Raw genomic sequence first — 13,060 nt, 5'->3', positions numbered from 1 at the left:
TTTCGGCTAGAATAAAAGCAGTTTGTAATTTTTAAAAAAAACATTATTAAAACAATATTACAAGACTTTTGAACATTTATGACTTACAAAAATGAATAAACAATTATATTGTAATTATAGTTTTTTGCCTGATGAAGGGTTAAAGGGTTTTCTCACTGTTATGGTATTTTATCAAGAAATGTCTAGCTTAAGACTTATTTAATTCTCTCTCCCTTGATAAAATTTGAAATGTATGCCTTTCAGATTGGTTTTGCTGTTACAAGAGTGGTTTTGTTGTATAGTCAAATCTGCTCTTGCGTAATCTCTAAAGTGATAACAAAACAGGTGATTTTGCTTGCAATTTAAGATTATAAGGCTAAATGGCATGAAATACCATCGGTCTAGAGACATTTCCCAGCATTTCTCTATTGCAGTCGGGAGATCACAATAAATAACCCTTAAAAATCTAAAGTAAACACTACCAGAAACACTACCAAAACTACCAGACTATGGTATAAATACAGCACTACAACATACAAAAGAGAAAGATTGACTTAGAAAGCCGATTGCCCGTTTTGAAAATGATTTGATCAGCAGTAGTTGGAGTTTTTCTCCTCTAAGGGCTTATTATGCAGTCTCTGAAACCATCTTGTGGCAGAACGTCAACCATCTTTGCTCTGCTCAATGATAGGCCAATGGCCGCTGACGCACTGTCTCTCAGAAATTATAAATATTTAAAATAGGCACTATCCTTATAAATAAACTGCATAGTTGTAATCTAAACAACTAGATTCTCGCCTAAAAAAACTATAAAGTACATTTTGTTGTCCAACAGCTGAAATATTTGTCAAACTGTAGTGAGTTTATTGATCTCCTGTCACTCTATGTGGGCAGAGTAATACAGAAGTGTGAAGAGGCTGCATGACTGGTTATTGCAGAATATCGCACGGCTATCAGCCAATAAGATTTGAGAACCAGACAGAAATGTTTCCTACATTTTCAAGATTTCTTTTATTTACAGTCAAGCAACAAACTTCTTAAAGGTTGTAAAACACTTGAGAAAATATATTTGGGTGAATTTTGCCTTTAATCATTTTGATCAAAGTAAGAGGCAGCCAGTAAAATACAATAAACCTGTCTATACGACAACATGCACCACTAATTGCAGGTAAATCATATCTGTGAAATTCAAATAGTTTTTATTTATTTAATAATAATTACAGATTGATTATTTGACATTCATACTACTTACTTTTTTGGGGTAAATTGAGTATACTACTTTTACTTTCCTATGGCTCAGTCTTTATTAGGGCAATGAATGGCAAATACAATTACATGTAAATGTAAATGTAAATTAAATGCCATCTAATTGCCCTTTATTTTCTTTCCACTCTGAATACTGTTGTTTTATATGGGTAGTTCCTGCTTTTTTCATTGTGTCCCATCTAAAGGCATCCCACACTGGATGAGGTGATTGCCTGGTCCCGGAGCTTTGAGATGATGATGCGTTCTCCAGAGGGCCGGGATGTTTTCCGGGAGTTCCTGAGGTCTGAGTACAGCGAAGAAAACCTGCTGTTCTGGATTGCCTGTGAAGATATGAAGAAAGAAACCAATCCATCCGTTGTCGAAGAAAAAGCCAGGATCATTTATGAAGACTATGTCTCCATTCTTTCACCAAAAGAGGTTAGATTGTGGGCTGGACACAAGTAAATAATGCTGACTGTGGCCACAATACATTTCTAAATGAAATATGAGATCTTCATAAATTCAGATATTCATCTTCAAATGGCTAAAATTATTTTTTTCTTTTTTTGTCAACACTGTAAAAGTGATTAGTTGACTTTACTTTAAAAAGTGAGTAAACCTGTTGTCTTAAATGTATTAACAAAAATTATTTGTATGCATAATTATACAATTTAAGTTTAGTGAACTTAACATTTCCACGTTACACAAAATATGGCTCCCCTGGCATGCAGAATAATGGTTATATGTATATTTTTAAAAATTCTGAGCTGTATTTATATACAGTTGAAGTCCAAATTATTAGTTCCCCTTTGATTTTTTTTTTTTCTTTTTCAAATATTTGACAAATGATGTTTAACAGACCAAGGAAATCTTTACAGTATGTCTGATAATATTTTTTCTTCTGGAGAAAGTCTTATTTGTTTTATTTGGGCTAGAATAAAAGCAGTTTTTAATTCAATTCAATTCAATTCAGCTTTATTTGTATAGCGCTTTTACAATGTAGATTATGTCAAAGCAGCTTCACATAAATGGTCATAGTAACTGGAACAGTGTAGTTCAGTTTTTAGTGTTTAAGTTCAGTTCAGTTCAGTTTAGCTCAGTTCAGTTTTTAATTAAAATTATTTAAAAAAAAAATACATTTTAAGGTCAAAGTTATTAGCCCCTTAAAGCTATACTTTTTCAATGGTCTACAGAACAAACCATCGTTATACAATAACTTAAGTTAAGCCTTTAAATGTAACTTTAAGCTGTATAGAAGTGTCTTAAAATATCTAGTAAATAGGGGAAAAAAATAAACAGGGGGGCTTATAATTCAGGGGGGCAAATACTTTTTCAACTTCAACTGTATACTGTATGTGTGTGTGCGTATGCGTGTGTGAGAGAAAATGTGCTATTCTAAATTCCTTACAATAACTTGCTGTCAAATAGGTAGTGAAAAGATGAAAAATTAATTACAGGTGCTGTATGTACGTTTTTGTCTCTAAAGCATAAACTACCATAATATGTTTGCAAATATTTAAGAAACATGCTAAGTGAACATTCTTGTTTATCTGAAAAACAATGCTAAAGTTAGATATTCTGCTTTGAAAATGTGTGTTACGTGCCGGAACATCTGTCTTTGTTTTTGTGATTTAACTCGCCTAATGCCAGTTTAGCCAGCTATATTTCAGCACCTGGGGTTGCCTTGGTGGAAAACAGTTTATTTCATTAATTCAGTCAAGAACGCTCTCAAAGTGTGTGTCCGCGAATGAAATGCGACCTCCGGTGGATGGTAAAAGACCCCGAAATAGGATGCAGATTCAGAGTTCCACACGAGGTTATTGATTAGCAAATAATCTAAATATTGTAATATATTGCATAAATATTAGGTGAGCAGGTTACATTGTAAGCATGTGTCTTAACAACACACTACTTGACGAGATTTGCGTTATCATTTGAGTGATAAGCAATTTGAATGTGTTCACAAACAGATAAGCAAAACCAAAAAACACTCCGTAAGCACTACATGAGCACCAAACAAGCGACAAACAGCATCACGCTCTCTCTCATTCACACACATACACACATAGACAGCACCAAGCTAGCAACGCACAGAATCATGCTCTCTCTCTCATTCACAAACATGCACAGCATCAAACAAGCGACACACAGCATGATGCTCTCTCATTCACACACATATATACACGTGCTTGCTCGCTCGGGAGTCGGGATCGATATTGACACCGCCCACTCCCGTTTAAATTACATCAGTTACCGACCGCTGCTGCGCTTTATTTAAAAATTTATTTCCGTGCCGCAAGAAATCTGGTCTGCTCCTGCGGTAGTGCCGTGGGAATGTAGACCTCTATACTGCACATTTAATTATTATTTTAGGGCTGTGCCTGAAAAGGGTTTTGATTTATTCTTTTGTAACACTCATTGACGGCTTCTTATTTTTTAAAATTAAAAAATAAAACAGGAAACTTTTTTTAGGTTAGAACACTTATTTTAAATGTTTGACTGATCTGAGTTTTTAAATTATACTGTATTCAGTCTATACCAAGACTTTATGTAAAATTGTTTAATGATTGTTGTGCAGGTCAGCTTGGATTCACGGGTGAGGGAAGGCATCAACCAAAGCTTGGCAGAACCCAGCAGTACCATGTATGAGGAGGCCCAGCTCCAGATCTACACCCTCATGCACAGAGACTCCTTCCCTCGATTTCTCAACTCATCTGTTTACAGGGATCTCCTAAACAGCAAGAGGGCCTGCTTAGACACCTAGGTTTCAGCAAGAACATTTGAGACAAAAAAGCCCCAAGGTGCCACTTTCAAAAGGTGTGATGTTTCTTATTTCAAGAGTGAGTAGTTAAGCAATTCTGAGCATCCACTAGTGACCCTGAAGTTCAGTTCTGTTTAAGTGCCAATATGAGCTGCTCAGGCAACTGTGACACAGAAAAACAAAAAAAAAAAAAGCGTGTAGGAAAACTGACAGATCCATACTTCCTATACTTGTCTTTTTCATTCACCTGTTTTTTGTCTCCTCAAACCTCTTCCTGTTTACCTCACCTGTTTCTCTCTCTACCTGATTCTCTCCATCTTTTTTGCCTCACATCTCCGAGGACAGCTGAATAATGTTATTATTATTATTATTTTTAAAAAGAAAATCAAAAAACTAACGGAGAAGCGGTAGATGTTGAGCTAGAAAACCTTTGCATGATATTTAAGGTTATGGAATTTACTCCAGTTTGACATTTAAGCCTCGGACTACAATGTTTTTTGAATAATAATAATAATAATAATAAAACAAAAAAAATAAAGTTTTTATGCTGTCATGGGGAGAGAACATTGTAAAGCTCTCGTAAGCGAAGGGAAACTTAGCTGTGCCAATTGTTTTGTAAAAGAAAAGCTGGGAAGCGTAATCGCCGTCTTGCCGTCCAAACTCTTTCTTTTGCGTGTCGACAGTTCTTTAACTGGGAAACATAAGGGCTAGCTAGTGTTGTGATTGGGCAGCTAAATGAATCCTGAACATTTCTTTCTCTCTGCAAAAATCACAATGCCTCGACACTGAGTAAGGGCACAAAAGCTGCTGATGCTGGCGACCACACAGTTTTTTGTGTAAGTCCTCCTAGCCCAGTCCCCAGTCCATTACTAACAGAGAGAAGCACAGGTACTGTATGTCATGGGCTGTAAGCTTCGCTGGATCGACCGAGAATTGCTTGAAAATCACTCACCAACGTTCTGGAGGTTCTTAAAAGAGCTTCGAATTGTCTTACACATTAAAGAAATGTATTTTATTAAACAAAAGTGTAGTGAACACTATGCCTTGTTTTTGAGAGTTACACTTAGGTCTATTTCGAATAACTGTGATCGCCGAGACCCGGCTGGTGGTGGCGCGACGGATTCGGATCTATCAGGGAAATGTTTGTTTTTTCCCCTGCCTCCGAGTTCTCCACATGAGAACGGTCTCGGCCCTTTTCACAGGTAATCGGAAGCGAAAAACAAGTCCGACTTTTTATAATACTTTTATCCAGCATGCGTTTTCTTCTGTTGTGTCACGTACACATTGCAATACTCAACCCGGATATGATGTGGGAAGCATCATGTTTGAAGATGATATACTGTTTCCTTTTAGAGGTTTAGACGTGTGTCCCTCAAAGAATGACAGCTTTTTAGCTCCGTGTTGTTGGATTCAAACTTGAATGTTGCTGTTCAATTTTCTAGACATTTTATGTGCTATTGCAATCGCAGCAGCCAGTGCATGAGAACACGATATATAAAAATTATGGTGTGTTAAACCACTCTCTCACCTTTTAGCGGAGTCGTTTAAGAGTGAATTGCATTTAAACTGGCGTTTTGTTTGGTCACCATACCCAACCTAAAAGTGTCACCCCCCCTTCCACCCAACTCTTGTGCCAATGAATGAACGTTTGTTAAGTAAATCATGATCAAGTGTGTTGTTGTTGGGTTTTCTTATTGGTGCTCTGAGAGTTAAGTGCCATTCACTCTGCAGGTTTACCACATTAAAATGAAGACCTTTGTCACTTTATCCAGTGCATAGATATCCTTCTTTGACGTGTGTTTGAGCATCAGCCAATGTGAGTAGCTCTTTCATTTACAGTATGTTGTTTTTACGAATCCAGTAGGTGTTATCTAGCAGTTTACTTGCTGAAGCAGTGAACCATCAGGGAAAGCTCAGCTTTCCTACATTTATAAAACAAATTTATTAACTTTTCTTGTTTGTTTTAACAGAAGAAAAAATATGTCATTAAAGAAATGAGCAATAAATCCAAATTGTCTTGCTCTAAAATAAAAAAAAGGACCCTGCATGACACATTGACATTTATCACGTTATCTTTGACAGTGGAAAATATCCTAAATTTTTATGGATTTCGATGACAAGTAATGCATCTGTATGAATACCTCCTGACAGTCCAACATCATAGAGGTCACTAAAACTAATGGACAGTTAACACAGTGTATATAAAATCTTTTTAGGAGTCAGATTTTTTGGGAAAAAAAGTTCACAATAACTATCACCATATGTTCATTTCAATTTTGATCGCACCTCTGCAATTTAAAACTCAAAAGTATCTTAAAAGCAAAGATTATATTGTTACCATATAAACAAAATACTATAAACCATGGTCGTAACCATGAACCTTCAAGGGGGACCAATCATTTTATTACAGAAATAGCTCTAATTCTAGTAGGTCAGTATTTTATAATATGCACACATTTAGTCTTGTTTGTATGCACATTATGACTGAAAGTCATAGTATTTTATGTCTCATCGCATTCATTTATTAAATTACACGAATCATGTGCATTTTCAATTCAAAATGCACACAGGATATTGATTTTTGCCATTTTCCATTTTAATTGTAAAACTGCTATAATATTACCTCACTATTTTAAATTAAGTCATATTTATGGTGATATTACCATTATTATTAATATAACCTTTATTTTTTCAGGAAAGACACATTGAGATTAAAAATCACTTTTACAAGAACGTCCTGGCCAAGATTAGCAAGATTAGACAGTATACATTTAACTGACAAACAAATTAACAGTTAACAAGAACCACACATTGACAAACAAACTTTGATTGGATGAAATTTGACTATTTCATTGGGCTTGTTTAGTTATTGGGGCAACACTTGTCCTCTCCAGTGTCAATGATAGTTACGGCCCTTCAAAAACATGATTAAACTCTGAACAAACAAAACAAAATTATCCCAGTCATCCCAGACAAAGTTATCATTTAAAGCATAGTCAGCTGCGACATTTTCACTCATTGTTAGCTAGAATACGCATTATACAAGAACATTTGGTCCCCATTTAGAAAGTGTCATCATTTAAAGTGTGTGTATCTGTTTAATTTCAATGCCTCAACTTCATGTTTGCTGCTAATGTTTTATTAGATTTCAAGAGTTTAGGAGTTATTTTTTTTCACTTGACAGCTGTCACGGTGATGGCTAACAGCTGTTGATAATGGTTTTATCAGCATGGTATGACTTAGAAAAATAATCTTTCTTGCCAAAAGGTTCCTGTTCTAAGAAAACGAAGTGGAGCCTGTGCTGTGTGATTATAAGAGTCTCGTTTTCATCGTTTTTTCCACTACCTCTCGTTATGCTAAGTTTTTCTCATCTAGATGTTAAGATTAAATGTTGTTTTTTGATCTACTTGAAGCCTAATACTGTAACTGAGATGTACGCTGGTATACTGAGAGTTTACGAAGAAGAGTAGCAGTTGTTTTTGTTTGTTTGTTTGTTGAATTCTTTTCAGCATATTTATGAAAAATACTCAGAAAGAATTCAGGAAACGTACACTATTTAAGGGCTAATCCCACATTGCCTATGCAAATATATCTTAATTGTCAGATTGAAATAATTGGTGACTGAGGAATGTTTTCCTGAAATTGGGTGGAACACTGGTTTACATTTGCCCTTTTCTGATATTCCTTAGTCTCTTCGGTCACATAATGTCATATTATATATTTACACACAAAATCCTTCTTGATGAAATGAGCTACTTGATTAAGATCGAAATCAATCCGTGACGTGTCTACTGTAGTTGACAGTTCACTATCCATGTAATCTGGATACTGAAAGTAAGGCACTGTTCATCCTAAAAGTGATACCTCTTCGATTGATGGAAACTCTAGAGCCGTGTAGTAATTGAAATATTTGTGGATGAAGCAAGTGTCTATTCTTGTTTTTAAGGGTGCTTCAGTCTTTTTTGCAAAGATTTGAAGGGCTTCCTTGGGCACTTTAAACACGCTTTTCAAGAACAAGAATATCTACCTCTTGATTCTGTTCTCTCCATGTGCTTAATGTAGAAGATCGAGCCTCGGAAAAACAACGTAGCTTGCACACATTTCGATTGTTTTGACTTTGGTTAGAGCCACAGGTAAACTGGCAGGCGCTTTTTAGGGAATTTTAGCCTAATATCATCAATCTAAGTTTTTATTTTATGTTACTTTTAGTTTAAATGAAAGGTTGACAGTTTGTTATGGAAGCTTGTTTCTGACAGGAATGAACAAAATTAAAATGTTAATTGTAACTTTTTTCTCACAATTCAGACTTTTCCGCTGAGAATTGTAGGTATACATTTCTCAATTCCAAGAAATAAAGTCAAAATTGCAAGAAAACGAAAAAAAAAATAAATAAATAAAATATATGTATATATATATATGTACATATGTACATATATATATATATATATATATATATATATATATATATATATATATATATATATATATATATATATATATATATATATATATATATATGTACATAATTACTAGAATTGTAAGATACAATCTTAGAATTCTTATACTTTTCTTGCTATTCCAAATTTTCATCTCGGATATATTCTGACTTTATTTCTCTGAATGGCAAGTTTGTATCCCATCACAGGGTATATGCAGAGCTAGTGTTTCTTCCCATACTGATAAACTTCTGGTAAACGGTTAATGTGACTTTTTTTCATTTTATACGGTCCCTTTTAAAGCATCGATAATGTAATGTAATTAAAATACAATCAGTTAAAGAGATTTTGGAATTCATTAAGTTGCTCGAGCATAAAACAAGATGAAAAGCCGTTTACTCACACGCTCCTATCAGGATTAGCAGGCTAGTGCAGAAGCTCCAATGAATATACTGGGGTAAAATAAATTTTCATATTTTAAAGACATGGTGGGGGAAAATGTAATTTAATGCAGCGCTTCTTGTACAATCTGAGATTATATCAGATATCAATCAGCCAGTGGAGATCGCTGGTTTTAAAAGAAAACAGAGCTTAAACGTGCAGATTTTGCAATGGCATACAGTCGGAAGCGATAGACCTTGGTTCATGACAAATTAAAAGTCCTTCCGCATACTTCATATACCCTAATGCATTTTAGAAACTATCAAGATTATTTCTTTCAATTCTGATCAAGTCAAAAAAGTCTGAATTGCAAGAAAACCTATAAACTGCAAGAACAAAGTCACGATTTTGAGTTGTGACAATGTATGTATGTTTTTTTGTTAATTTATAATTGTGGGAAAAGAACACTCAAATATGACATATAAGCACTTATTTTTTCTATATTTTTTTTACAATTATTTTCACTTAATTAGGTTTTTAATATAAAAAGTGTAGTTTAAATCTCACCGAAAAAAAAAACTGTATTATGAGATAAAAGCTGAAAATTCCAGGACAAAAAGTAAGAATCATGCCTTAAAAGCATTTCTCCTTTTTGTCATTCTTTGCCATAAACAAGCTTCAGTACAGTTTATGCCCAAGCAAATATCATTTTCTGTTTAAAGAAAGTGCTCATTTATTCCAGCATCTGTAACTACAGTGCTGTATAACTGCATGTGCTTGCGTTATGTGATATACAGATAACTGTAATTGTAAAATAACACTTACAAGTACTCGATCATTAGAGTGACAACATTGTTACGATAAGCTCACCTCACAATCCTTCATAGAAAACACCTAACACCTACATATTCTCTTTGCATTCATAAAACATAAATTTCATTAATACGTAGGGTCACCCATGGTGACGTAAATTTTAATAACCTCACGGTGATCCTCAATATATATATAAATATTGTGGAGAAAGGCTTCATGTATATCAGCTATTTTTGTTTTTTCTTTAGTTAAACCATTTTCACCCTCACAATGAAGTCAGGTCATGTCTTTATTAAACATTTCTTGCCTGACTTTAAAATCATACTGTAATTCATTTATTGCGATCTTTTTTGTGTGTGACATCATAGCAGTTACTACTGTTTTCATTGATGATTTTGTTTAGATGAAGTCGTATTGCGATAGGATTGCTGTGTACCTCAAATCCAGCCACTTTACGCCAACAATAGTTTTATTAAGTGTGTTTTGTTTTGTTTGCTCCTATACCACAAACAACCGGCCGGTTACTATTGTCAGATATTTAAAGGTCAGACTTTACATCGTTTATTTTGTTAATGCACCTTGTTATTCTTTAGGCCGCAGGTGTCAATTCCACTTCCGCAGCTCTGCACAGTTTAGTTTCAACCCTGCTCCAACACACTAAAGCTGCGGTCACACTATAGTTTGAGCATGCGAAATTCTGTAGTACGGCACTGGGAAAAGAGGTGGGATTAAACAAGATGATAAGACATTTATAAAAGCGAGCAATTGGTCCATATTTTACATTTCTGTCCAGAGAGGTCATGTTTTGTTCCTCGGTTGGTATCATGCAGTCAAGTGATGCTATTTCGCAGGTCAGAGTTCACCAAGCTTGAACTTTGCAATACTGCTAACTGCGAAACTTGACGCACAAGCTTGCGTTTTCAGGTTTGACACATTCGCGTCCGTATGAATAGAAGTCCATGGGGAGAATAGTCCAGTGTGACCGCAGCTTTACCTATAGGTTTCAAACAAGCCTGAAGGACTCAATTGGTTTGATCAGGTGTGTTTAATAAGGGTAAAACTAAACTGTGCAGAGCTGTGGCCCTCCAGAAACTGGAATTGACACTTGTGCTTTAGGCAATCAATTAATTCACTGGAAATTAATTCACGTCCCTACTTAATATTTCATCAACATACCGAAATAAAAGTCTCAGCAACTTCCAGTTCACGCCAACTTTACATATAAACATACCGACTACTACGTTTATTCTATAAACGAAGCAAACAATCACTGCTATAAATCAAAGGCATCTTTCAAAGGCTCTAGACACAAACTCTCACAGTTTATCACAGTCACCCTGAAGTGCCTTGAACGTTTAGGCCATGATCTATGATTTCTAGTTAATATCCTGAGGGAAGATGTTTGTCTTGTAAAGCCTGTGCTCTTCTGTATGATTCTCAATGCATGATGCAAGCTGTAAGCAGAAGACATTTGCACATGCAGGAAACGATTAAAGCCAAGATCTTCGGAAATAAGTGTGATTTAACTTGATAGCGTCGAGCGTTTTTAGCTGTGTGTCGTGTCCTCTGCTCAAAAAATGAAGTGAAACAAAAGAATACTTTTTTATTCAACCATCATCATCATCACCATCATCGTCATCTCAGTGATTACATGTTGTTAAGTGTTTGGTGCTTATTATATGTTACACAACCTTTCGTCCCATTGTCGAAATATCTTTTCTTAGCGAATACAAACTTTTTGTTTTGTTTTTGCTCCGATCAGACGCGGATCAGACCTTCACAGAAGGCGTTCTTTAGATCTGCGCTCTGATTTGAGTCCTAATAAATACTATTACTTATTTTAATACAAACTATTTTAAAGCGATATAGTATTTAATCATAGTTGTGTTGTTTTTAATACCAGAGGACAAAAATATAATGCCTTTGTAAATCATAACTGATAGAAGAATACAAAAGAAGAATCTTTTATATTTGGCATGCTTTTGCTATTCCGAATAGTTTAGCTAACACAATACTGTACAAGTATATTTAGAAGTACTGCAATCTGCAGACTGTATCGCTGAAGCTCACGGACGGGTTTTTAGAAATGGACGGAAATATAAGCAGTTTCTTTATAACGGAGCGTATTTCAATGCAGTATTTTGTGCTGAACTCTGAACACTTGGTGGAATGGCTGAAGGTTTCGTTTATTGTAAAGTGATGCAGTTCAAGTTCAAGAACGACAGTACTTGTTTATTAAGAATTAAGCCCTAAACGGATGGGCGTCTTTCAGATCACATGTACTCCTGCATGAACACTATAAAAAGAGAGAACAAATGTATTTGTAGACATCAAATAAAGTGACTTACAATATGGTGCTGCTTCTGTTTGTCTAACACTAAATAACAATCTATAACAGCTGAAGAGCAAACGGTGTGATTTGTGGATATATGGTACTACTAACAAGATGTCAAGACTTGTGAAAATGTAACATTGTAGCATATTTTAGCAATAGTGGACTTTTTCATGCACGAGAACTGTTTTAATATCTTATCACATTCTCCTCAGAGGATTCACATGAGCGCTGATGGTTCCTTTTGGAAAACCTCCACATCGGCCTCTCTTAGTTTCATTTTTTTCTGGTTGCAATGTGTAATGTGAAGTATTTTTGTCATTGCTCCCTAGACAACAATATTATAAGCCCTGGAGTGCATTTAAAGTACTGGCATTCTCATATTTTTCTGTAATGATTGCTTAATGTGTGCCAAAATGATTAAAAATACTTAGATTTATGAAGACAAACTGTCCGGACACAAATTCCTCAAGAAGTCGTGAGTATTTTATCTGTTCTGTGAACGTGTTATGTAAAGTTAAGAGCAGTCTTATTTACAGTAAGTTGTCTTTTGAATTAGATGCAGCAAGTTTCACTAAACTGGTATTTAAAACCTTTTGCTGAGTTAAATGTGTTTGCCAACATTATTTAATTCTGCAAAATTAGTCATAAAAATACACTCATTAGCTGAAAAGTCAATCTATTCATTTAAACATGGTCAAGATGATCAGCTGAAGTTCAAACCAAGCATCAGAATGTGGGGGAAAGTGATTTACGTGACTTTAAATGTGGTTATGGGCCTGGTGTCTTTCAGGATTTGAAACTGCTGATCTCTACATGGATTTCTATAAACATTCTAGTGTTGAATTACACTAAGAAACTCGTACATCATCCAATTCAATTATCTAATATACAATTTGAAGAAATGCTTTATTTTTACATTTTTTAAAAATATCTAAAGTTTCCATTTTTCGTGATTTAAAAGTGTTTCTGTTTATAATACAGTTATGAATGGCATTGTGGGACCCTAATTTCTGCTCTTTAGACATTTGATGTTGAAAATTCAACTGTACTTTGATTTTTATTGACATTTTAGTAGTTTGAAATAATACAGTATAATGTATAAAAAATGAC

At 34.8% G+C, this 13,060-nt stretch overlaps 1 protein-coding gene across 2 annotated transcripts in view; it reads left to right on the top strand.

The window, feature by feature from the left end:
- The window catches only part of rgs17 (regulator of G protein signaling 17), a 38,908-nt gene extending 26,515 nt beyond the window's left edge, over positions 1–12,393 (top strand). Inside the window, 3 exon segments of one of the 2 annotated variants that reach the window (NM_001002523.3) lie at positions 1,431–1,662; positions 3,803–8,415; positions 8,466–12,393. In NM_001002523.3, the coding sequence (NP_001002523.2) occupies positions 1,431–1,662; positions 3,803–3,988 (418 nt within the window). In that variant the 3' untranslated portion in view covers positions 3,989–8,415; positions 8,466–12,393. 2 annotated transcript variants of the gene reach the window in all.
- The last annotated feature ends 667 nt before the right edge of the window (positions 12,394–13,060 follow it).

This window comes from Danio rerio, chromosome 13, assembly GCF_052040795.2.
Source record: "Danio rerio strain M-AB ecotype USA chromosome 13, GRCz13ab, whole genome shotgun sequence".
In the NCBI taxonomy this organism is placed as follows: Eukaryota; Metazoa; Chordata; class Actinopteri; order Cypriniformes; family Danionidae; genus Danio; species Danio rerio.
This window is presented reverse-complemented; position numbering and strand designations above follow the sequence as displayed.